The 26322-nt window shown below is 37.3% G+C and overlaps 1 protein-coding gene across 2 annotated transcripts in view; it reads right to left on the reverse strand.

Moving 5' to 3' along the window:
- RNGTT (RNA guanylyltransferase and 5'-phosphatase) overlaps positions 1-26322 on the reverse strand; it is a 239331-nt gene that overhangs the window by 151849 nt on the left and 61160 nt on the right. For both annotated transcript variants that reach the window (XM_081250785.1, XM_081250784.1), the window contains exons 9-10: positions 17424-17559; positions 6955-7026 (exon numbers count right to left, since the gene is read on the reverse strand). In XM_081250785.1, the coding sequence (XP_081106911.1) occupies positions 6955-7026; positions 17424-17559 (208 nt within the window). The remainder of the gene's footprint in view (positions 1-6954; positions 7027-17423; positions 17560-26322) is intronic.

Here is a 26322-nt window from a genome sequence, read left to right on the forward strand (position 1 = left end):
CAACAACATTCGCATTATAAGGGTCCCAGAGGAGAAGAGAGAGAGAAAGGACCCGAGAAAATATTTGAAGACATTATAGTCGAAAACTTAAATAACATGGGAAAGGAAATAGCCACCCAAGTCCAGGAAAACCAGAGAGTCCCAGGCAGGATAAACCCAAGGAGAAACATGCCAAAACACATAGTAATCAAATTGGCAAAAAATAAAGACAAAGAAAAATTACTGAAAGCAGCATGGGAAAAACAACAAATAACATACAAAGGAACTCCCCTAAGGTTAACAGCTGATTTCTCAGCAGAAACTCTACAACCAAGAGTTGATATATTTAAAGTGATGAAAGGGAAGAACCTACAACCAAGATTACTCTACCCAGCAAGGATCTCATTCAGATTCGATGGAGAATTCAAAAGCTTTACAGACAAGCAAAAGCTAAGAGAATTCAGCACCACCAAACCAGCTCTACAAAAAATGCTAAAGGAACTTCTCCAACTGGGAAAAACAAGAGAGGAAAAGGACCTACAAAAACAAACCCAAAACAATTAAGAAAATGGTCATAGGAACATACGTATCGATAACTACCTTAAACGTGAATGGATTAAATGCTCCAACCAAAAGACACAAGCTCGCTGAATGGAAACAAAAATAAGACCATATATATGCTGTCTACAAGACCTAGGGACACATACAGACTGAAAGTGAGGGGATGGAAAAAGATATTCCACTCAAATGGAAATCAAAAGAAAGCTGGAGTAGCAATACTCATTATCAGATAAAATAGACTTTAAAATAAAGATGATTACAAGAGACAAGCAAGGACACTACATAATGGTCAAGGGATCAATCCAAGAAGAAGATATAACAATTGTAAATATATATGCCCCAACACAGGAGCACCTCAATACATAAGGCAACTGCTAACAGCTATAAAAGAGGAAATTGACAGTAACACAATAATAGTGGGGGACTTTAACACTTCACTTACACCAATGGAAAGATCATCCAAACAGAAAATTAATAATTAAACACAAGCTTTAAATGACACAAAAGACCAGATACATTTAATTGATATTTATAGGCCCTTCCATCCAAAAACAGCAGATTACACTTTCTTCTCAAGTGCACACGGAACATTCTCCAGGATAGATCACATCTTGAGTCACAAATGAAGCCTCAGTGAATTTAAGAAAACTGAAATCATATGAAGCATCTTTTCTGACCACAACGCTATGAGATTAGAAATCAATTACAGGGAAAAAACATTAAAAAAACACAAACACATGGAGGCTAAAGAATACGTTACTAAATAACCAAGAAATGATTGAAGAAATTAAAGAGGAAATCAAAAAACACCTAGAGAAACATGACAACGAAAACACAACGATCCAAACCCTATAGGATGCAGCAAAAGCAGTTCTAAGAGGGAAGTTTATAGAAATACAAGCCTACCTCAAGAAACAAGAAAAATCTCAAATAAACAACCTAACCTTACACCTAAAGGAACTAGAGAAAGAAGAACATACAAAACCCAAAGTTAGTAGAAGGAAAGAAATCATAAAGATCAGAGCAGAAATAAATGAAATAGATACAAAGAAAACAGTAGCAAAGATCAATAAAACTAAAAGCTGGTTCTTTGAAAAGATAAACAAAACTGATAAACAATTCCCCAGACTCATCAAGAAAAAGGGGGAGAGACTCAAATCAATAAAATTAGAAATGAAAAAGGAGAAGTTGCTACAGACACCACAGAAATACAAAGCATCCTAAGAGACTATTATAAGCAACTCTATAACAATAAAATGCACAACCTGGAAGAAATGGACAAATTCTTAGAAAGGTATAACCTTCCAAGACTGAACCAGGAAGAAACAGAAAATATGAACAGACCAATCACAAGTAATGAAATTGAACCTGTGATTAAAAACCTTCCAACAAACAAAAGTCCAGGACCAGATGGCTTCACAGGTGAATTCTATCAAACATTTAGAGAAGAGCTAACACCTATCTTCCTCAAACTCTACCAAAATATATCAGAGGGAGGAACACTTCCAAACTCATTCTATGAGGCCACCATCACTCTGATACCAAAACCAGCCAAAGATACTACAAAAAAAGAAAATTACAGACCAATATCACTGATGAATATAGATGCAAAATCCTCAACAAAATACTAGCAAACAGAATCCAACAACACATTAAAAGGATCATACATCGTGATCAAGTGGGATTTATCCCAGGAATGCAAGGATTCTTCAATATATGCAAATCAATCAATGTGATTCACCACATTAACAAATTGAAGAAGAAAAACCATATGATCATCTCAATAGATGCAGAAAAAGCTTTTGACAAAATTCAACACCCATTTATGATAAAAATTCTCCAGAAAGTGAGCATAGAGGGAACCTACCTCAACATAATAAAGGCCATATATGACAAACCCACAGCAAACATCATTCTCAATGGTGAAAAACTGAAAGCATTTCCTCTAAGATCAGGAACAAGACAACAATGTCCACTCTCGCCATTATTATTCAACATAGTTTTGAAAGTCTTAGGCACAGCAATCAGAGAAGAAAAAGAAATAAAAGGAATCCAAATTGGAAAAGAAGTAAAACTGTCACAATTTGCAGATGACATGATACTATACATAGAGAATCCTAAAGGTGCCACCAGAAAACTACTAGAGCTAATCAATGAATTTGGTAAAAAAAGTAGCAGGATACAAAATGAATGCACAGAAATCTCTTGCATTCCTATACACTAATGATGAAAAATCTGAAAGAGAAATTAAGGAAACACTCCCATTTACCACTGCAACAAAAAGAATAAAATACCTAGGAATAAACCTACCTAGGGAGACAAAAGACCTGTATGCAGAAAACTATAAGACACTGATGAAAGAAATTAAAGATGATACAAACAGATGGAGAGATATACCATGTTCTTGGATTGGAAGAATCAGTATTGTGAAAATGACTATACTACCCAAAGCAATCTACAGATTCAATGCAATCCCTATCAAATTACCAATGGCATTTTCTACAGAACTAGAACAAACAATTTCACAATTTCTATGAAGACACAAAGACCCCGAATAGCCAAAGCAGTCTTGAGGGAAAAAAAAGGAGCTGGAGGAATCAGACTCCCTGAATTCAGACTATAATACAAAGCTACACTAATCAAGACAGTATGGTACTGGCACAAAAACAGAAATATAGATCAATGGAACAGGATAGAAAGCCCAGAGATAAACCCATGCACCTACGATCAACTAATCTATGACAAAGGAGGCAAGGATATACATTGGAGAAAAGACAGTCTCTTCAATAAGTGGTGCTGGGAAAACTGGACAGCTACGCATAAAAGAATGAAATAAGGACACTCCCTAACACCATACACAAAAATAAACTCAAAATGGATTAGAGACCTAAATGTAAGACTGGACACTATAAAACTCTTAGAGGAAAACACAGGCAGAACACTCTTTGACATAAATCACAGCAAGATTTTTTTTGATCCACCTTCTAGAGTAATGGAAATAAAAACAAAAATAAACAAATGGGACCTAATGAAACTTAAAAGCTTTTGCAAAGCAAAGGAAACTACAAACAAGATGAAAAGACAACCCTCAGAATGGGAGAAAATATTTGCAAATGAATCAATGGACAAAGGATTAATCTCCAAAATATATAAACAACTTATGAAACTCAATATCAAAAAAAAACAAACAACCCAATCCAAAATTGGGCAGAAGACCTAAACTGACATTTCTCCAAAGAAGACATACAGATGGCCAAGAAGCACATGAAAAGCTGCTCAACATCACTAATTATTAGAGAAATGCAAATCAAAACTACAATGAGGTATCACCTCACAGCAGTTAGAATGGGCATCATCAGAAATCTACAAACAACAAATGCTGGAGAGGGTGTGGAGAAAAGGGAACCTTCTTGCACTGTTGGTGGGTATGTAAATTGATACAGCCACTATGGAGAACAGTATGGAGGTTCCTTAAAAAATTAAAAATAGAATTGCCATATGACCCAGCAATCCCACTACTAGGCATATACCCAGAGAAAACCATAATTCAAAAAGATACGTGCACCCCAATGTTCATTGCAGCACTATTTACAATAGTCAGGTCATGGAAGCAATCTAACTGCCCATCGACAGACGAATGGATAAGGAAGATGTGGTACATATATACAATGGAATATTACTCAGCCATAAAAAGGAACGAAACTGGGTCATTTGTAGAGACATGGATGGATCTAGAGACTGTCATACAGAGTGAAGCACGTCAGAAAGAGAAAAACAAATACGTATATTAACGCATATATGTGGAACCTAGAAAAATGGTACAGATGAACTGGTGTGCAGGGTAGAAATGGAGACACAGATGTAGAGAACAAACGTATGGACACCAAGGGGGGAAAGTGGTGGGGGTGGGGGTGTGATGAATTGGGAGATTGGGATTGACATGTATCCACTAATATGTATAAAATGGATGACTAATAAGAACCTGCTGTACAAAAAAATAAAATAAAATGCAAAAATGCAAAAAAAATTAAAATTTTAAAAATGAGTGAAATAAAGCTAAAGGTACTCAATGAATCCTTACTGAATGAATGATTATAGACCAAGAGATGAAAAGCATGAATTAATCATTTTTACAGGAAAATATGGTTGAATCTCCTAAACAAGACACAAAAGCACCAACTTTGAGATATCGTGAGCTGGATTTCATTAAAATTAAAACTTCTGTTAATCAATAGATATTAATATGGAAAACATATTGTTTGCCACATATATAACTAAGAAAGGATTAGAATCCAGAAAAGATAGCTATTAGAAGATTATTCAAACTTGCAATTAAATCACAGAAGAAAAATCCAAACAAGTAAAAATAAACATGAAATATGCTTAACTTCATTAGTAACCGGGAAAGCAAATTAAAACTATCCAATTGGCAAAGATCTTAAAGTCTGATAATATCAACTGTGGTAAAGTGGTACAACTACTTCTGAGGGGAATTTAGCAACACAACAAAAAAGCTGAAGTCGCCAGTTTAATCAGAATCTCCATGATGTAGGGATGAGGGACTGGCTTTTTAAAACGCTTCCTAGGTGATTGTATCCAAAGAATGAGAACTATCCTAGAGAAACCTGCACATACACACACAATGAAAAGTATATAAAACTGTTCCATGCAATAGTAGTATAACAGCAAAATGTGGAAACCCAAATGTCCATCAAATGGAAAAAAGATAAATTCTGTATATTTATACAATGTAATAAAATACTAATTAAAGTGAGTGAACTAAACCTGTATGTATTAACACAAATAAATCTCAACAAAATAAGGTGAACCAAATGTTGGGTACCATAGTACAGTAGTACAATGACATTTATATAACACTAGAAACACTGCAAAAGAATACACCACATATATCTTATAGATCTACACATAGGTAGTAAAGGTATTAAAAACATTCATGGGAATAATAAACATCAAATTCAGGGTAGAAGCTGCTTCTGGATAAGATGGTCAAGAATGGAATGAGAGAGGTGTGCACAAGAAACTCCTACTAAATCTGTAATGATTTATTCCTTACTGAAAAGAAAGTGGAGTAAAAATGACAATGTTAAACTTCAACAAATCTGGAGGTCAGTACATGAGTATGCCTTACATTATTCTCTATGTATTTGTGCATGCTGAAATTTTTCGTATTTTTTTAAAGAATTAGAAGGCTGTTGTCTCAGGCAAAGCTCCCAGACTAAGAAGTGAACCTGCACTGAACAATATTAAAGTGGAGTTCATTATCAAGAGGCAAAGGAGACAAGTGCACTCCCATTCACAGAGAAACAAGGCCAACCCTATCCTTTGCATCATGTTACGGGCCAATGAACATTATTCCAATATCTGTAATGAGAATAAATCAATTCTGGAACACCTTACTTTTGAGGAATATAGTGGTCACAGACAGAACAAAAATAAAACTTGATTTCTGACTGAGTTTCTTAAATTTGAAACTCTGAAATATAGAAATTCAACAAAAAAATGAGATACATACATGGAACATTTCCAGGAAAAAATAATCTGGATAAATGCAATCCTGAATCTTACTACTGCAATTTAAAATGTATACCCCTAAAAAAGAACTTTTTAAAAGCCTTGTTATAAATCTTCAAAACCTTATAACTTAACACTTTTAATTCCAGAAGTCTTAATTGCTTTCAGTCTGGTTTGAATACTAAGTGATTATGCAATTTGAATAACACGTCTAGAGGAATGATTACACCTTTTCATGGATATACACTACTGAAAGAACTTCTTGCATTTACAGAAGTCATCTTGTACTGCCTAAATAATTTAGTCATTCATACTATAACTAAAGATTAACAGGAAAACAGATTCTTGATGAGCCTAACATTGTAGGAAATGGGTAGAGAATATAATTCCTATTTTTTTAATCTATTTACAACAGGCAATTTTATATTTTGTTTTCAAGTTTCCTGCATGTACTCATGAATAACATATTTGTGCCTCCATGTTACACAGTCAACAATCATAGTCAGTTTCTCTGTTTGTTTTTTGTTTTTTTTTAAGTGACAGACTAATAAAATTTGGAGACTTTTTAACCGAGTACAGGATAACTAAAATTGAGAATTTTCCATTTTACAAAATGCTATCTTATTTTACCACAATTAAACTTTTTTCCTTACTCACTTGAAGTTCCTAAAGAATCCAAAGACAAAGAAATGTGCTAAATATTAGGCAATTAAGGGAAAGAAAAGGATACATAAAAGTATTAATAAAGTATCAAACAGGTAATTTGAATGAGTCATCATTCTGCTTTCCTACTATCTCTAAGGCAGTAGCACTTTTTATTTGTTAAAAACTAATTATTATCTCAGTGACATTTTTATTTTATAAATTATAAAAGGTACTTACATTGAATTTAATTATGTCATATATCAAGTATCTAGGAACAGCCTGTCCATTTACTCTGTCAATAATCATTTCCTTTAAAGAGAAAAGAAGGTAAGTTTATTCATACTTTAAGAGCAATTTCTTTAGTTTGATTAAAATATAACATTCACACAGAAAGTACATAAATCATAAATATACAACTTGATGAAATTTCAAAGTGAACACACTTCTACATGGATCAAATCAGTAGACTGTCAGCACCACAAAAAAACCCACCATGAATTTATTCTGTATTGCAATAAAATCATATGACAATATCGCCTCGTTTTTTATATTTGAATTTCTATTCTACATTTTATGCTTGAATTACTAAGCAACTATTAGGATAAAGAAACTACAAATTTTAAATTCTAAATATCAGCAACATTTAAAAAATTAATTTTGCTAAATCATTATTGCTTTAAATTCTGTTGTATGCCAATTGCTTTAATCATAAAATCTATAGGTATAAATGGTACCCTTATTATAGATAAAATCTCCATGTGACCCACACAGTCTTTCTTGGTTCCGTATCCCTCTACTATGATCAAAGGGAACGGGGCAAGAGAATATGATATCACATATCACAGCCATTAAGTGAAACAAAATTAAAATCTGCACTCTGACAGAAAAAAGATAAAGGACACTAAGGGATGATTACAGGCATATAATGTAGGATATTTTTAATTTTTTTTTCTGCCATGTCATGCAGCTTGCAGGATCTTAATAATTCCCTAAAATATTAATTCTTAATAATAGGTTTTAACCTAAAATTATTATTCTTTCCTCATATTCTTCCTTGGAAACTAAGCAGTCTTTTTATCATCTAATTTCATGACAGAATATCCACACACAACCATCTAAAATTACAAAGAACACACTGATGGAGGACAAATATATTTTCTAGTTTTAAGCAACTATCACCAATTGATTTCTTTCTCAAATATGTATTAGTTAAGCTACAGACGTTTATTTATGGTTATCATCTTGAACCCAACAACTGACATAAATCATTTTCATTACTTTAAATTTGTTTACTGAAATATTTTTAAGTACTTGTATCTGAGAATTTTATGAGCCAACAAGGTAGTACCAATAACAGGTTTCAATTAATCTTTTCAAAAATGTGTGGATGGAAATTAAGTGGACTTCCAGGTTCAGAGAGCAGACATCACAGAATTTCCCTCCCAAATTACCTGATGAAATGAGTAAATACATATCTTCTTCAAACATTAAAAATAACAAAAAAGAAAGTTTATTATCAGCAAACTAAACAAGTAAAAAGGAATAAACAAACCAGTAAGCTTTAAAAACTGATAGCCATGGAAACTACCAAAATTCTGGTAAAACAAAAAGAGTTCACCTCCAAGCCCACTAAACCCCCAAAAGCCCTACTTGTAAAATGACAAATCATTGATAACTGTCACTATTACATTAAAATATAGAGAAGGAAACTCAGTGGTTATTCTTGTCTTCTTTTTTCCCTCTTCCGATTAAAGAGTAATTAAAATAGCAGAACACTCCTCCTGCCTGAAATAAAGGCTATGGGACTGCGTGCTGAATTGGAGAAACAATCTGAGCATTACTGGAATAAAATATGGCTCCCAACTAGCTGAAGAAAACATTCACCCACAGTTTTTAAAAGAGAAGAGAACCCAGGGATTCTAACAAAGACCTAGGCTGTGTGGTGGACAAAATATATGAAGAAATGATCTTCAAGGCACTAGACATCCAGCAACAAAGTACAGTAACTCCTAGGAAACAGTAAATAACTATATGAGCCCTACAACTGTCCCAGCTTATTGGTAGAGGAGAGTTTCCAGGCTTCAATGAAGGCAGGGGGAGCCCAGGAGAGCCCAGCAGTCTCCCTGAACTGAGAAAATAGACCAGATTGTCTAGGGAGACCAATGAGGCTAGAGTTTTCACAGCAGAGGATAGGGTGGGAGAGGGACGTCTGCAGATAGACCCCCATGAATATTTAGCAAAGCATGCATGTGAGGTAACTACTCAAGGTCAGGCAAAGAAGCACCCAAAAATCTTAGAGAGAACCATACATGTCACTCAACAAGGTTGGGAATAATGCCTGTTCCCACCAGCCAGATTAGAAAGTCTCATAACTCACAGGGCATTGAGTACTCAGAAGGATCTTGTCTCAGTACTGGAGGATAATTATCCCTAAAGACTCCTCACCTAACAAATCTTAAAAACAAGACTCAAAAGGTACAAACTAGTCCCAAGTAAATTAACTGCATCTCAGAACAAAGCTCAAGAATATTTATAGGAATACAAAAATATTGAGCCCCCAACAAGGTAAAATTCAAAACGTCTGGCAGCCAATCAAAAATTACCAGGTATGCAAAGAGACAAAAATATACAACTCATAAAGAGGAGAAAAAAAATCCATCAAAATAGGCCTACAACTATGAGAGATGTTAGAGCTAGCAGGCAAGAATATTCTAACAGTATTCCATATATTCAAAAAGGTAAGCAGAGACACAGAAGACTTAAAAAAGACTCAAATTCAATTTCCAGAGGTGAAAACTACAATGTCTGAGGTGAAAAATACTGTGGTTGGGATGAACAGTGGTTTAGATGCTGGAGAAGGAGAGATTCATGAAGTGAAGACAAATCAATACAAACTATCCAAAATGAAACACAGAAAAGTTTGTTGCCGTTGTTATAATGAAAGAACATTAGTAATTAAATCTTCAACAGGTGGAAGGGTAGAAATGCACAAAAACGTTCTACTTTTGATGAAAACTGTAAACCCACAGAAAAAAGATGCTGAATCCTTTATTATGGGCCCTACCAAAAAAAAACCCCAAATCTGCAAGTTTGACTTTCCTATCCTCTGTACTTCTCCATATTCCATTGCCTTTATTTGAAGTTCCCAGGCATCCACTCTTCTGCCTACCCATTTAATATCTCCTGAGCCCAAACTATACTCTATGCTCTAAGTGCTGGAGACGTTAAGCACCTAGTCCCTAGCTTCAAGGGGCTCAGAGTAATAGAAAGAGAGGAAAATATATAAGTAGCTAGGTTGAAGGTCGAAGGAAGAGCTACAGTTTTAATGATACATGGCCATACAGATAGAATGACCATGTAGCTATCCGTCTAAACCAGGATACTTTTGAGAGTGAAAGAGATGGCTATTAATAACTATACTAAGACAACAAGTATACACCTTTACTATTCCAGTCAATAAAGGCACATTGTATAAACATAAGTAGAAGGAGTAGTTATTTCTACTTGAAGAGTAAGACAAAGGTTTGATAATAAGGTGAGAAACCCATTAGCTGAATCCTGAAAGATGTGGTGGATATCTTCTAGCAGGATGGTGGACAGGCCAAATGGTATTTAAAAGGCATGGAAAAGGCGGTAAACTATCCAAAGCTCAGTAATAGGTGGGACTTATGCTTTCAAGGGCTCACAGTCAAAGATGATGCTAAATGCTTAGGAGCGGCCCAGATATAAGGAATATTACATTGCGTATTTTGGCTTTCATGCTTTAAGCAATGGAGAACCACTGAAGGGGTGTTTTGGGGGTTTTTTAATATAAATTTGTTTTATTTATTTATTTTTGGCTGCGTTGGGTCTTCGTTGCTGCATGCGGGCTTTCTCTATCTGCGGTGAGTGGGGGCTACTCTTTGTTGCGGTGCGCAGGCTTCACATTGTGGTGGCTTCTCTTGTTGCAGAACATGGGCTCTAGGCACATGGGCTTCAGTAGTTGTGGCTCACAGTCTCAGTAGTTGTAGCTCTCGTGCTCTAGAGCGCAGGCTCAGTAGTTGTGGTGCACAGGCTTAGTTGTTCCGCGGCATGTGGGATCTTCCCAGACCAGGTCTTGAACCCGTGTTCCCTGCACTGGCAGGTGGATTCTTAACCACTGCACCACCAGGGAAGCCCCCACTAAAGGGTTTTAATGAAAGGAAGTAATTAGCTGTGGAAAATCTGTGGGCCTTCAAAGCTCATCTCAAAGGTAACCCATTCCTTAAAATCCTTTCAGATAAGGCTCACTTGGTTCTAATTATCATAGTTAAGTGATGAAATGTTCCTGAATTAGATAGCAGTGGTTGCATAATCTTGCGAATACTAAAAACCACTGACTTATATACCTTAGAATGGTAAATTATATTTCAACTTTTTCAATAAAGTTAAATTTTAAATAGAAAAAGAAATCCTAAAATCAGTTCTTCAGAGTGAAGGAAAATGATGGATCCCCAGATACACAGCATATATTAAACATCAGCTATGTACGTGTTGATTACACACGTTCTATAAATACAGGCACAACAAAATGACTAAAAGGAAATACATCAAAATGTTAAAATTTAATCTCTTCTTGATAGTTGAGTTCTATTTTATAACATACAGACTTCCTAAAATTTTAACAATGAGCATGCATATTCCTTTATACAAAACTAACAGATGAAAAGACATGCCATTTTCCCAAGATTTTTGTTATTAACTTTAATGATTAACTGTTATATCCTCCTCTTATCCTCAGTATAAAATTGATTGAACTTTGCTGATTTGTTTCAAGTGAATTACTGCCGTATTTCTAAACTCCTATTTTCCACATTCTGTGGGTCAAAGAACATAATCTAGAGAGCAAAACAAAAGCTTCAACGCTCACATATGACAGCCAGACAATTAGGCAGTTTGAGTTATTCTTAGATTTGGAATTTTACAAAAACAATTTGCAAATGAAAATGTAGAAGAAACAGGAAACTACAGAGGACTGTTTTAATTAACTAAGTGGAAAAACAGATATGGCAACTATAATTCTGGTCCAAGTAAACTGACATCACGAATCATATTGCTATTTTAAAACCTCACAAGAGTCTATTATGTTGCTCTCAGTTATCCAAGTTTGGGGTGAAAATAAATAGTACTGCTAAGTTAAATCTGCAGGTGGTTAAGCATCTAATTTTTAAGCATTATTTCCTACCTGGAATGCCCTTGGCCCATGTCCAACAAAAATCTCTTTCTATAGAAATCTTCCCATATCTAATACCAACTCCTCTATAACCCATCTTTAGTTTCTAACTAGATGTAATTCATTTCTCCTCTAAACCACCAAAGGACTTGTTTTAAATGCCAATCTTCAGGTTATCGTTTTATTCATTACCTATCATTCTCCGTCCCAACCCAATGAAGTAAGATATCTCCAGGGTGAGGCCTTCTCCTCAACCTTCTAAGCAATGCCTGCACTCCTGGTGTGGTACATGATAGGAATGAAAAACTACACTAAACTTTTGCAAATGCTATAACTTGAGTCTTTTTCTTCCTTTTATTTTATGAATTACGATGCTAAAAAACTGTATCTTAAATAAAATGAAAGTAACAAAAATCAAAATAAATGTTCTTGCTGTTCCCATGAACCAATTACCAGAGCTGCTGTACTGGCAATGCAGATTATGGACAGCACAACTCCAGGGGTAGCTGTCACATAATTACGATAAGAACGGAACACCTTGGAGATGTGCAGCAGCACTACTTCCAACCTTATGCAGTGGCTCTGTCAACCACAAGGGGGCGTGTGTGTGTGCACGTGCAGCATGCGTGCGCGCACATGCACAGATGTGTTAAAAAGTTTACGTATAGGGGCTTCCCTCGTGGCGCAGTGGTTGAGAGTCCGCCTGCTGATGCAGAGGACACGGGTTCATGCCGCGGAGCAGCTGGGCCCGTGAGCCATGGCCGCTGAGCCTGCGTGTCCGGAGCCTGTGCTCCGCAACGGGAGAGGCCACAACAGTGAGAGGCCCGCGCACCGCAAAAAAAAAAAAAAAAAGTTTACGTATATATGTCAAAATATTTTACCACACACACCGTCACAGGAATGAAAATTTATAATACTAGTAGCCTCACAGAGTGCACAGTACAGACAATTCTGTGACTCTATAGTTACTCTTCGCTCAGTCTCAATCCACTCTACTACCTTCTTTCCTTCTTTCTACTCTTTATATCCAGCTCCGTCAACCTCTCCCTGGACTCCTGTCGTCACTCTTTAGGACCCTCCTAAAATGTTCCTTGATCTCATGTCCTTTGCTCTTCTCCACACAACCTCAAACTCTCACTCTCTCTAGGCAACATCCTGAACCTCTCATCACCCAAAACTATACCTCAGAAGTGGCTGATTCAAACATCTCATTCTCCAATTACAGTCTTCCATCTTCTGGCTTGCACACTCCAATATTTACCTGGTAAATTTTTTAAAAACCACATGGGATGGGGGCAACAAGCATTCAGGTCACTTGGAAAATCGTACTTCCTCTGTTAAACAAATAAATACATATTTTATGCATGTGGCTTTCATTAGGGTAATTCTATCATTGAGAGTTTAAATGAACACTCACAAGCTACTCACTATTTTCCCAATATCACTGATATAAATCTGAAACAGAGAAGCAAATTTCATCTTAAGACAGGAAGCATTCTCATACAAATTCCAGAGACTATTAGCCAGATATAATTCAATCTGCCTTGTGAAAAAGGTTCAATACTGAAAAAGTGAATAAATATTAAAGAACATGAGTAGTATCACTGGAGAAAAGAAACTTACAGTTGTGGGAAGTCATAAGAAAGATGTAGAGTCCCTTTTCCCTCCAAAGAAAAATAGTGAAGGTGTGGCAAAGAGAGATAAACCACACAACCAAACATATCAAACAGAAATGTAAATGGTCTGGAGATAAGCCTACCAGAGATCATTCTGCAGAGAAAAATACAAGTTTCTTGTTGTACAGATTTGCACATAAAGTGTAACATACTAATTCAGCCTAACTTCTCAAATAGGCTTGTTCACCCAAAAGCTAAATAAAGAGAACAAAATCTAAGTGACAAACTTCAGAATAGCCAAGAGATTGGACATCCTTGCACTATCAGACATTAAATTGTATGCTAAAGTTACAGCCTGTAAGTCAACCTAAAACCACCACGGGAAGACCAAAATATTAATGGAATGGGAAAGTGAATCAAGAAACAAACAACGATATAAGGGAATCCCATATACAATAAAAATGATATATCTAATTAAAAAGGAAAAATACATTAGCAGACTGGGGCCTAGACAACAGTTTAGACACTTGGAAATAAGTAAAACTGTATCCCTATCTTACTTCTTTTACCAAAATGTATTGTGGATAGATCAAATATGTAAATGAAACCGTAAAAAGTATTAGAAGGAAAAACAGGGGACTATTATAATAATTCTGAAGTAAAAATATCTCTTTCTTAAAATGACACAAAAGCCAAATGTTAAAAACCAAGGTGTTTAACTACTATATATAAAATAGATAACTAAAAAGGACATACTGTATAGCACAGGGAACTCTACTCAGTACTCTGTAATAACCTATATGGGAAAAGAATCTAAAGAAGAGTGAATTATGTATATGTATAACTGATTCACTTTGCTGTACATCTAAAACTAACACAACATTGTAAATCAACTATACTCCAATAAATATATTTTTTTAAAAACCAAGGTGTTTATAATTTACATACATAAATTTAAACTTGTGCCACCGAAAACACCAGAAAAAATAATATTTCTTCAAAATATGGGTCATAAAGTAATACCCCAATAGACAAAACCTTCTCATAGAGAGGCATGGATATATATACACTACCAAACGTAAGGTAGATAGCTAGTGGGAAGCAGCCGCATAGCACAGGTGGATCAGCTCGCTGCTTTGTGACCGACTAGAGGGGTGGGATAGGGAGAGTGGGAGGGAGGGAGACGCAAGAGGGAAGGGATATGGGAACAGATGTATATGTATAACTGATTCACTTTGTTATAAAGCAGAAACTAATACACCATTGTGAAGCAATTATACGCCAATAAAGTTGTAAAAAAAAAAAAAAACTTCTCATAAATCAGTAAGAAAAACATGAACACCCAACAGAAAAATGTATGAAAGATCTGAATGGGCAACTCACAGAAGAAATATAGTAACTCTGTACTGTACTAAATACAGCAAAAAAGAAGTGAAAAAATATTAAACTTCCTTAACAATTCACATAAATTAAGAGGTAAACATTTATTTCACTATGTGCCAGACACTATTATCAGCACTTTATATAAACTATCCAACTTAATCTTCACAACAGCACCAAGACCTAAGTACTGTTATTAGCCTAATTTCACAACAGATGAGGAAACTGAGTAAACGATATTAGGGCCCTCAGACAATAACTCATGGAGCCAATAAGACACCATCAGTTAGAGTCAGGGCTCTTAACCACTATGCTATACTGTCTCCTAAAATGAAAAAGTCATTTAAAATTAGAAGATTTTAAATTTTCAAAACCCAGTGTTTTAAGACAGTGCATAGATCCTTTACAAATGGATGGCTGAACTGCACATGTGTTCAAACTTTCTGGAAAGAAGGATGGCAATTATACATGTCAATGTTTAAAACGGGTAATGCCCTCAAATCCAGCATAGTGAACACAGTACAGTGTATCAGGTTACTGTCCCTGTCTTGGGAGGACTACGCCTCTTGTACTCCAAGTGGTACTGCCACCAATGAGCTCCTGGTCTCCACTGTCTCTCTTCCTTGGATATATATATAACTCAGGCAAGGCCCTCTGGAATCTTCCCTGGGATTGATATATGGATATTGGGAGAAAAAAGTTCCCTTTCTGCTTGGGTTGCAAGGCAACTTGCCTCCCACATGGCAAGAGCCTTCATGCAGAGTGAGAACAGACAGACAAGTAAGCAAAGAAAGAGAGAGAAAGACAGCATGGCCAATATCACTTGAGTCCCCAGATCCAGCCTGAAGCAAGCCAAGCTGAAACCTAACTATTTGTGCCAATTTAGTTCTTTTTTCCTCAGTTACTTTTAAGTAGAATCTCACTTCTAAGAATCTTAATCATAAAACTGCACAACTGTGAAAGAAAAAGGTATAAGGATATGCATACATCTTATAATACAAAAAATCCAAATGTCCACCAAAAGAGGGCTGGCTAAATTAATTACAGAATTGTTTGTCAAACTTGCCTAATTAAAATCACCTGGGCACTTATTAAAAATAAAGATAACCTGACCCCTGGGAGAGTCTAATTCACTAGGTCTAGGATAGGCTACTGAGATAGGCCATATTTTTAACAAGCATCCCCTATAATTTTCATAAGCAAGATAGTCTGGAAACCCTAAATTACAGTGTTTACATATACCGTGGTCTATCATTCAGACTTTTATGTGAAAAAGGTCCAAAACACATTGCTAAGTGAAAACAACACAAATTACAAAACAGATGTAACATTTAAATCTTTTCATGCAAAATTATGTAACTATCCACGTGGGTACATATTTGACCAAAGTACTCATTTTCAGCCAGGGCAGAGGCACCTGTACTCAGAATCTTACTGGGACTGGAAGGGGTCCCAACTCCCCAAAAGATTCTGATAGACATTCTGTTTAAGAATCTATGCTCTGGGGCTTCCCTGGTGGCGCAGTGGTTGAGGGTCCGCCTGCCGATGCAGGGGACACGGGTTCGTGCCCCGGTCTGGGAAGATCCCACAGGCCGCGGAGCGGCTGGGCCCGTGAGCCATGGCTGCTGAGCCTGCGCGTCCAGAGCCTGTGCTCCGCAACGGGAGAGGCCACAACAGTGAGAGGCCCGCGTACCACAAAAAAAAAAAAAAAAAAAAAAAAGAATCTATGCTCTGAGTTAGTGTTACTAATATGAATGTGAATCCTTCAGGAGCAGATGTAAGATTGAATGTTCTGGCACAGAGAAAAGTCTGGAATAATGTTCATCAAAATGATGATAGAAGTTACTCCAATGGTAGGAGTTCAGGTGATTTTTACCAGCTTTCTTGTAATGTTCTGTATTATTTTAATTTTTATTTACAATGAACCAATACATTTAGAATTGGGGAGAAGAAAGCTGTCTGCACAGGAGAAAGTTAAAATATTTTTAATCAAGTAATTTTATGATTATTAAATATAGATTTTCTGAATGGGAAAATTCTTATCAGTTTTCAAAATTCAAATGTAAAAGTACAAGTGGCTGCTTTCAAAGACACAATCCTCTTCCAACAAGAACTATTAGTCCATACAGCTAAAGAGCCAAGGAAAAATGTGATATGTCATATCACTCAATTAAAATTCGACTGACAAGTAAAACAATAAAATGAGTTTTTCAATAAGAGTTTTTTTCAATCACAAAGAACAAAAAAATTAAGATTTAATTTTGTTCACTTATTCTGTATCTAAGACAATGATCAAGTGACAGTAAGTGCAGGTAAGAGATAAATGGAACTTCACATCGTAACAAAAACTAGATTCAATTTTTTAACTGTCAATTATACACCAATAAAAAAAACTTTTTTAAAAAACTGGATCTGATTCTAAATTTCCTGTTTAATTATTAAAAATACACATTTACTTGCACAAGAAAGAAAAACAGCAATGTTTGATTTTTTTTAAAAAAAGATAAAATATGACTTACCCCATCTAGGAGAGTATTTGATAAATGCATGCGGAGATCTTTACGAAATGGAAATTCCAGATTTGAAACATGAAACACTGAATTATCTCTATCAATCATAAAAACTTCATTTGTGCCATCAATCAACATCATATACCTTAAATGAAACATTAAAAAGATAATATTAACAGTAAAATTCAAGAATAGAGTCATAAGAAATAACAGTTGAATTGTTTTTCCTTAGACTTACAATAGCTGCCTGGAATAATGTTCACCAGAGTCCCCCCTCCACCATCATTCAGATTAAAGTACCACAAATAACAAAATCTTTTTTAAAGATGTTTTTGTTTCCTATAAAAAACATAGGGTATAGAGAAATCAAAGCTTTTTATGGAAACAATGTGATGTTCAAGAGCAACCTTATAACCCATCTTAGGAGAGAACGGTTCTCTAATTTTTATTAGATCTTAACCATCAAAGTTTACAAAACACACAAACACACATATACGTAATTACGGAATTTTATTGGCTCAACAACTATACAAATTAGGGGTTACTCTCTTCACTTTGCAGTAAAAAAAGAAAGTGATTTGAAATGGCAAGACATCAAAGTATCCAATGTTCCTTCTACCACACAACAGTGAGCAGAACAGCTAACCCCTCTCTTTGAGTTAATGTGATGATATAACCAGATACCACCATTTCAGGTACAACTCTCATTCATTACTATAAAATTAAAATATTTTTTAACACAAGCTCATGAGAATTTTTATTAGCCAATCAATATATGGGGGAATTTATATACTTTAAAATGTGTCATCCTTCAAATGGCCAAGTTACTATCACTGATTCCCAATTAGTTGATCATCAAGAACAGAGCTCTACTGCACACCATATATGAAGTCCAGATGAATTCAAGTCAAGGAAATTACAGACCAACAGGCTATACTACCAAACAGATAATAGCAAGATTTGGGATGAAAATGGAGACCATACCCAGCTACCAAACTCTTCAAAGAATGAGAGAAATCTGACAGCAATAAATTAGAAAGTTAAAAGACATGAGCCTCAAAGGAACAGAAGAATCACTGTGTTGTTTTGTTTGTTGTTAAATGAAACACTGAAAGACTAATAGTCTGGATGTACCACTGAGAACAGAGGAGAATGCGGACCATCTGCCTAATTTCCTACCGATGAGGTAGGTCAGAAAAAAAAAAGCAACAACTCAAAGACGGAGCTAAATCAACTTAAGGCTGGGGGACAGAAGAAACGTTCAACAAAGAGACGGAAGCAAACGTAGTACATGGCGGCTAATATAGAGGACAATTTGTTTCCCATAAACAAGTGTTCTAAAAAACAGGGAGACATGTTCAGACAGACGAGGAGAAATGGGAGGGCTGATTAAGGTAACAGACGTGTGTGACAACAGGCTGAAGAGCAGCAAGGCAGACCAAAGGGGCTGACATTTGGGGACTGGATTGGAAGCATGCTGTTACTAGTGTTTTCAAAATAATTAGTTGTAGCAGGCCCCTGGAGAGGAGGTGAAGGACTCGGGCCCTTGCTATGTATTGAAAGAGCTGTATCCTTAGGAGATGGGGATTGTGAAGACTCAGGTTGCACTTGGAAAAAGAAAATCAGCCTCAGTCTGGACTGACTGTGCATCTGAGAAAGTCAGACCAACTGACGGGCCAGCAGGTTGGCAGACAACAGGAATACTTAGTTCCCAAAGCTCTCCTGCACATGCTTTCCAAAAGCGACAAATCCTAGTAGATAGGGAGAGTCTAGTCTTCTTGAAGAAGTCAACTTGCCCTGCATGGTGTTTCAAAGAGAATTTAAATCAACATAAGAATAGGGCAAATAAGGACTTCCTTGGCGGTCCAGTGGTTGAGACTCTGCACTTCTACTGCAGGGGACATGGGTTCGATCCCTGGTTGGGGAACTAAGCTCCTGCATACCGCGCTGACTGGCCAAAAAAAAAAAAAAGGAATAAGGCAAATAAAAAGCCTTGTTGCAAAAAAAAAAAAAAGCCTTGTGATACCTTCTGCAAAAATGGTACTGAAGACACAATCCATCATGTTGTTTAAGGACCTAGGTCAGCATTTTGCAAAGCTTATTATTTACTTTTAGGATTTCATGGCAAAACAAATTAGGGAAACACTATATCTTTCTCTGGGAAAGTCAAGATACATATCAGGAACATTTAAGGTTGTAAGAAAACATGTAAGGAGTAACTCAGTTTTCCTGGGTCTCTCCCATGTATATAGGAAGTACACATGTTATTAAACTTTTTCTCCAGTTTAAAAAAAAGAAAACATACAAAAGTCTGTTTATCTTATTTAGCCCATTATTTCCTAAACTTAATCCTGATATCTGTTAATATCCAGCAGAATTAATATTCTTTTCTTTTTTTTTTTTTTTTTTTTTTTTTTTTTTTTTTGCGGTATGTGGGCCTCTCACTGTTGTGGCCTCTCCGGCTGCGGAGCACAGGCTCCGGACGCGCAGGCCCAGCGGCCATGGCTCACGGGCCCAGCCGCTCCGCAGCATGTGGGATCTTCCCAGACCGGGGCACGAACCCGCGTCCCCTGCATCGGCAGGCGGACCCTCAACGACCGCGCCACCAGGGAAGCCCTCTTTTTTTTTTTTAATTTAATTTTTTTTTTCTTTTTTTGGCTGTGTTGGGTCTTCATTGCTGCACATGGGCTTTCTCTAGTTGCGGCGAGCAGGGGCTACTCTTCGTTGCAGTGCACGGGCTTCTAATTGCGGTGGCTTCTCTTGTTGCAGAGCACGGGCTCTAGGCGCGTGGGCTGCCGTATTTGTGGCGCACAGGCTCAGTAGTCATGGCTCGCGGGCTCTAGAGTGCAGGCTCAGTAGTTGTGGCAGAAGGGCTTAGTTGCTCCGCGGCATGTGGGATCTTCCCGGACCAGGGCTCAAACCCATGTCCTCTGCATTGGCAGGCGAATTCTTAACCACTGAGCTACCAGGGAAGTCCAGAATTAGTATTCTATATTCACAGTTTGAGAAAAGCTGGCTTATGCTAACAAATTTCTGAATTCAGAAAAAATAAACAGGACTTCCCTGGTGGCACAGTGGTTAAGAATTCGCCTGCCAATGCAGAGGACATGGGTTCGAGCCCTGGTCCGGGAAGATCCCACATGCCGCGGAGCAACTAAGCCCGTCTGCCACAACTACAGAGCCTGCACTCTAGAGCCCGCGAGCCATGACTACTGAGCCCGCGAGCCAAAACTACTGAGCCCACGAGCCACAACTACTGAGCCCGCAAGCCACAACTACTGAGCCTGCGCACCACAACTACTGAAGCCCACACACCTAGAGCCCATGCTCCACAACAAGAGAAGCCACTGTAATGAGAAGGCCACGCACCACAAGGAAGAGTAGCCCCCACTCACCACAACTAGAGAAAGCCCGCGTGCAGCAATGAAGGCCCAACACAGCCAAAAAGAAAGAAAGAAAGAAATGGTTTCCCTCTTCTGATCATAAGATGACAACAGAAATTATATTTCCCTTTTCACTGGCTGCCCAGAAGCTCAGAATTAAATAAAATGTTCAAATAGAATAAGTATTAAATCCCAGGGTGCTGGTACATTCTGCTTTTTCTGTCATAATTATTCTCTATTCATTTTTTAACACACTTATTTGATATATATATATATATATATATATATATATATATATATATATATATACTTTTTACTTCAAGTGGAATATCAATTAAAAGAAAATACTATCTATGTATACTTATGCATAAACAGATTTAAAAGACCAAGGAAGGAAAGGCATTAGAAGATGGAATTCACTATAAAGGATTGCTCATGGGAAACTCAGCTTACATATGCAGAGATATCAGAGAAATTATTTAGCAGTTGGTATTCAGGGATTCTTCTGCACATATAAATTTTCAGGCTTTGGAACAGAAGTTTCTGGAATGTGATTTTTGGTTTGAACTCCAGTCATTCCGAATCACATGTACTTTTGTTACGTGATACCCATGAAAAATAAGAAGCTACTTCCTGTTAGGGAAGAAAGGTAAGGAATGTGGAAATAACCTCAACTGCAAATTTAATATACAGAGTTACCAAATTATTTGTATTATATACATTCTCATTAAAAGACAAAAATACAGAAGTTTCACTGGATTAGAAAGCATTGATTCCCTTTTTATATTGAAGTATATATACCAAACCATATAAATAAGAGAAAAGCCAAATTTATAAACTGCTTTTTTTTTTTTTTATTTATCACTGCTCTGCGCTGCGCGGCTTGCAGGATCTCAGCTCCCCGACCAGGAATCAAACCCTGGGCCCTCAGCAGTGAAGGCACAGAGTCCTAACCACTGGACCACCAGGGAATTCCCGTATAAACTGCTTTACTTTAAATACTGGTTTTCCAGCTTGACTAGAAACTATCCTTCGCAGCAGTCACTGAGATGTGAGATAGCTAATCAAGTAAAACCACCAATTATACATTAATACAATTCAGGAAGTACATAATTAAAGAGGAAAACTGATTAAAAACAAAGTATTGGTAACTAATACCACCTTAGAGTTTTAACTCAAATTCCTAATAGTAGTCTGAGGGTAAAATAATCTTTACACATCTTATAATTTAAATTTATCACCAATATTCATTAATATGGAAAGAGATCCACAATATATTAAATGAAGAAAAAGCAAGTTAAAAATCAGAATGTATGACTATGAGGGGTAGGGAGATAAAACTCTGTATGAATAGTAAAATAGACAGGAAAGCCTACACCAGAGAATTGTCATCTCTATGCGGAATTATCAATAATATTTGCTTTCCTCATTATACTTTTTTGTACTTTTAAGAAATTTTAGAAATAAGCACAAATTGCTTTTACAAGCCAGGGGGGGAAATATTAAAGTTACAGAAAAAACAAAAAATAGAAATATAGTCTAGTCAGAGTCTGAGAAATGTTTTTTCCTTTGGCAATAAAATAAGATGGGATGTTAAACCTTGATGGTCATATACCACAGCAGCTTCAAAATTAGCAGGTGTTTCTCCTCTCCTATTACAAAGCATTCATAGTGGGTAATAAAAACAGAAAAGTTGATCATGTAAATTGATTCATTTCACCACCATCTTCTCTTGTACCAATTCCTATCAAACTCACTATGGTTTTTTGTTTTAAATAATTAACCAGTTAATTGTTTTAAATATTTACTAAAGGGCCAACGAGTTATCAGGCACAGATGCTAGAAATATAACAATGAACAGCACAGGTTCTTCATCTAACTTCATATAATTTGTACCCTTAGCAAGAAAACAAGACATTAAACAAATAATCCCAAACATAATAAGTATTGACAAGGTGAAGTACTAGGCACTACAGGAGCATACAAAAGGCAGAACCTGTCAGAGTTCAGATATCAGGAAAGGCATCCCAGAGGGGTTCTCATGTAGCTGATAGTAACACCAGGTTATGAACACTTAGCGAGCAATGGCTATGCACGGAGCAGTGTTCAAAGCCCTCTACATTAACTCAATTAAGCCTTACAACAATCTTACCATGTAGAGAAAATTATTGTCCCCATATTCCAGATGAGGAAACTGAAACTGTAACCTGCCCAAGGCCATAAAGCTGGCAAAATAGCAAAGGTGTTATTAAAACCTAGACAATAATCTATCTCGACAACCTCTACAGTATCCTGCCTCCACCTGCATTGTGCAGAAGTTAACCCAGCAACTTCTGTTGGGGGTGGAGGGAAAAGGGAAGGGTAGATGGGATGTGTGGTAAGAACCAGTGCTTGGTACAGTCTACCAGTTGCAATATCCTTGAGACAAAAACAGAAGGTGCGTGTTTTGGCAACAAAAAATTCAGAATACAGAAGCATAGAGAGAAAGAGGGAAATGGCATGGCTTGAGTCTAGAGAAGTAGTTAAGGGCTTAGTGATTCATGAAAACTCTTTTTCACTTTATTCTAGAAAGTGGAAAACCCCTGGCATGAGACAAACAGAAACCATAATGGGTAATTCAAACCCAAGATAGGTAATACAGGAAACTGGTTACAAAGATGTTGCAAAGCTGAAAAGGTTAACAAGGGAAGATGAAGATAACAAGAGATGAGTAACTGCAGGAAGCACTACCACCTAAAGGGCTGGGGGAACAAAACGGAAGAGGCGTGTTATCAGAGGCAAGGAGCTTGGAGGATGGGCATTGCGGGGCCTGGAAGTGGGGGGGGGGGGTGTCCACAGAACTCAGGGCTCAAACCTCTAAGGAGGTGGCACCAAATGGCTGAGACCTGGACCTCTAAGGAGAGGAGCACAGCACCTCAAGTTTCCATCTCTACGGAGCAGGCACAGAAGGGAGGATGCTCAAACAGCCTAGTGGGTGAGGAAATGCAAGCGGCACTCATTTGCCTACGATGCACCCTCCAGAAGCTGGCACCTCTGAGAGGGAGCAGTGCGGTTGGTGCTGGGAGTGCCAAAAGAAGCTGGGAACGAAGTAACAGCTGTCGCTGGCGGCTGGAGGGGTAAAGAAAGTAGAAACAAGAGAAGTCGCTTCTCTCACCTTCCGAATTCCTCCCCATGGTAAAACCCAACAAGAGGCAAGCTGGCAAGGGAGTCGGAGAAATGCAGTTTGCGGAGTCCCTCATCACAGTTTAAAAGGGTGGCACGGGAGCTGAGAAAGAGCAGGTAGAGGAACAGCAGCCGACTGAAAGGCTTTTAGCAAACTAACAGCACAATCTGACCTGCACTTTTCAAAGTTCACCCCCACATAATGTATACTGCTATAGGATAGGAACCGATCTGTAGATCAGAGAAATTACGAGGCTTTTATGGTACTCCAAGTGGGACTACAGTGGCAATAATTACTTAGAGGTAAGCGGATAAATTCAAAACGTGTAAGAGGCAGACTGACGGGATAGTGTGCTCTCGACTGGCTATGGGGCTGAGGGGCAGAAGAAGTCGAGGAGGACTCCCAAGCTTCTGGCAGGAGGAAGGAGTGCACTTTATTAGCTGAGCCGTGGAGCACCGAAGGAGGAAGCAGTCACTGTTCAGTTTCACTGGGGAGAAGTGACAGAAAGGATACGGACATGGATGTTTTCATTTTTACATTGGAAACCAAAAGGCCCAGATTTTCTCTATCCCTGTCTCTAGCAGGTTGGAGGTAGGGTCTAAGTCAGACAACCAAATGCTCCCTTCCCAGAACTTTTAACTTGAGAGACAGTGAGGCACAGGAATAGATTAAAAATGATTCGGAGCGACAGCAGAGGCACCGTCACCAAGTGCCAGTGGTGGCCTCCTATTCCAAGTGTTCCTGCGCCTGACCTCGGCTCTGGTCCTTGATGCCTGGCTTCCCTTGATTCTTATCCATTTTCTGAGACTGGTTCTTCTGAGAGCCAGCCTTCCAATATATTCCTTTGTTTACATTAGCCAAAGTTGATTTCTACTGCTTACAGTCGATGCAATGCTAATGGATATGTTGTTTGGTTGTTGCTTTCTTTTCCCATTTTGCCCACTACATACTGCTGAATTCAAGTAAGTTATATGTGCCCATGAAAGAACCACACTGTAGTGTCTGTCCCCCAACCTATCCTCAACACCAATGGTTATGTGATATCAGCTCTTTACACAGTAACTTCATACCAAGAGATATGCCATCTATTTCCTGTCCTTCAACAGAGATAAGTGTACAATGTTAAGCCCAGAGTCTACCTTCCCTTTGTACCTTCTCTCTCATAAGAATTCACTGCCAAACCTCTACTGTTTCTATACCAGCTACATTTCCTCTCATTTCTATTCCCAGTAGAACTGGTATACAGCCTCTGAAACCTAATTCTCAAGATTGTAGAGAAATACAGTTATATTAAAATCTCTTGCAAAGAAATTCACAATTTAGAGCCACTTCCCCAGATACAATCATAAACCTTCCTGACATAAGAGCAGTTGGTCAGACTCTGGCCCCGACCCACCAACACCAGTCAGACCTTATTCCAGAAACGACGCAAGAACTGCTGACTTGCTGAACCCCAGCTTTCTTCCTTCCCCATGGGGGTTTAGGCACACTTTGCCTTTTTCTCTCACTAGCTCACTGCTCAGTAAACTTGATCTCTGGTAGTCCCTTTTGCAAAGTATATCCACATCCTCTTTAACCCATTTTTCCCCCATTTCTTTCAACTGTTAAACAAAAGAGAAATTTATGTTATGTATATTTTACCACAATTTTTAAAAATGAAAAACCATTTTCCTCCTTCTCACCTTGTTCACTTAGTTCCATTAATGAGTTAAGAGAGCTCTAATAGAGGCTAGTGACACAACTGTATCAAGCAAAATTAAAAGTCGTGAGTTTTTGATCCACCTAGACAAAATAATCAGTGTCACAAAGTCCCCCCCAGTCTCCATCATGCTCTCAATCTAGCTCCTCCTCATCTTATAAAAATAGAACTCGTTTCTCCAACAGAGTTTTTATAAACTTCTTTATATGTTGCAATATAGTTTGTTTGGTTACCTGTGTTGAAACAGTACATATTGTCACTTTTCACAGCAGACAAACGCAGTAAATGATTTAGCTACCTTAGGAATTAAGCAAGCTTTATAGGCTAGGTTGGGAACCAAACCACCATTTAGACTACAATTCTATGGAAACACAACCTAAAGTCTACCAACATAAACTAAGGAATCTCAGAAAAAGACTTCAGATAACTTGAAACATCACTGCTTACACTGCTTCCACAAAAAGACCAATATTTGATGATAAAGCAATGTAATCCCTTACACACAGCTTTACTTTCAAACTTAATGCTATAATCTGTTTATCTGACACAAATAACATTTCAACCTTTGAAAACAAAAACTATTTGAAGTACAGCTTTACCTTATTTTATCTTCCCAGAAACTCAAAGAACTCATATTAAGGTCATTCTTATTTTCACATTAAC

Source organism: Mesoplodon bidens (genome assembly GCF_964165515.1).
Source record: "Mesoplodon bidens genome assembly, chromosome: 12".
NCBI lineage: Eukaryota > Metazoa > Chordata > Mammalia > Artiodactyla > Ziphiidae > Mesoplodon > Mesoplodon bidens.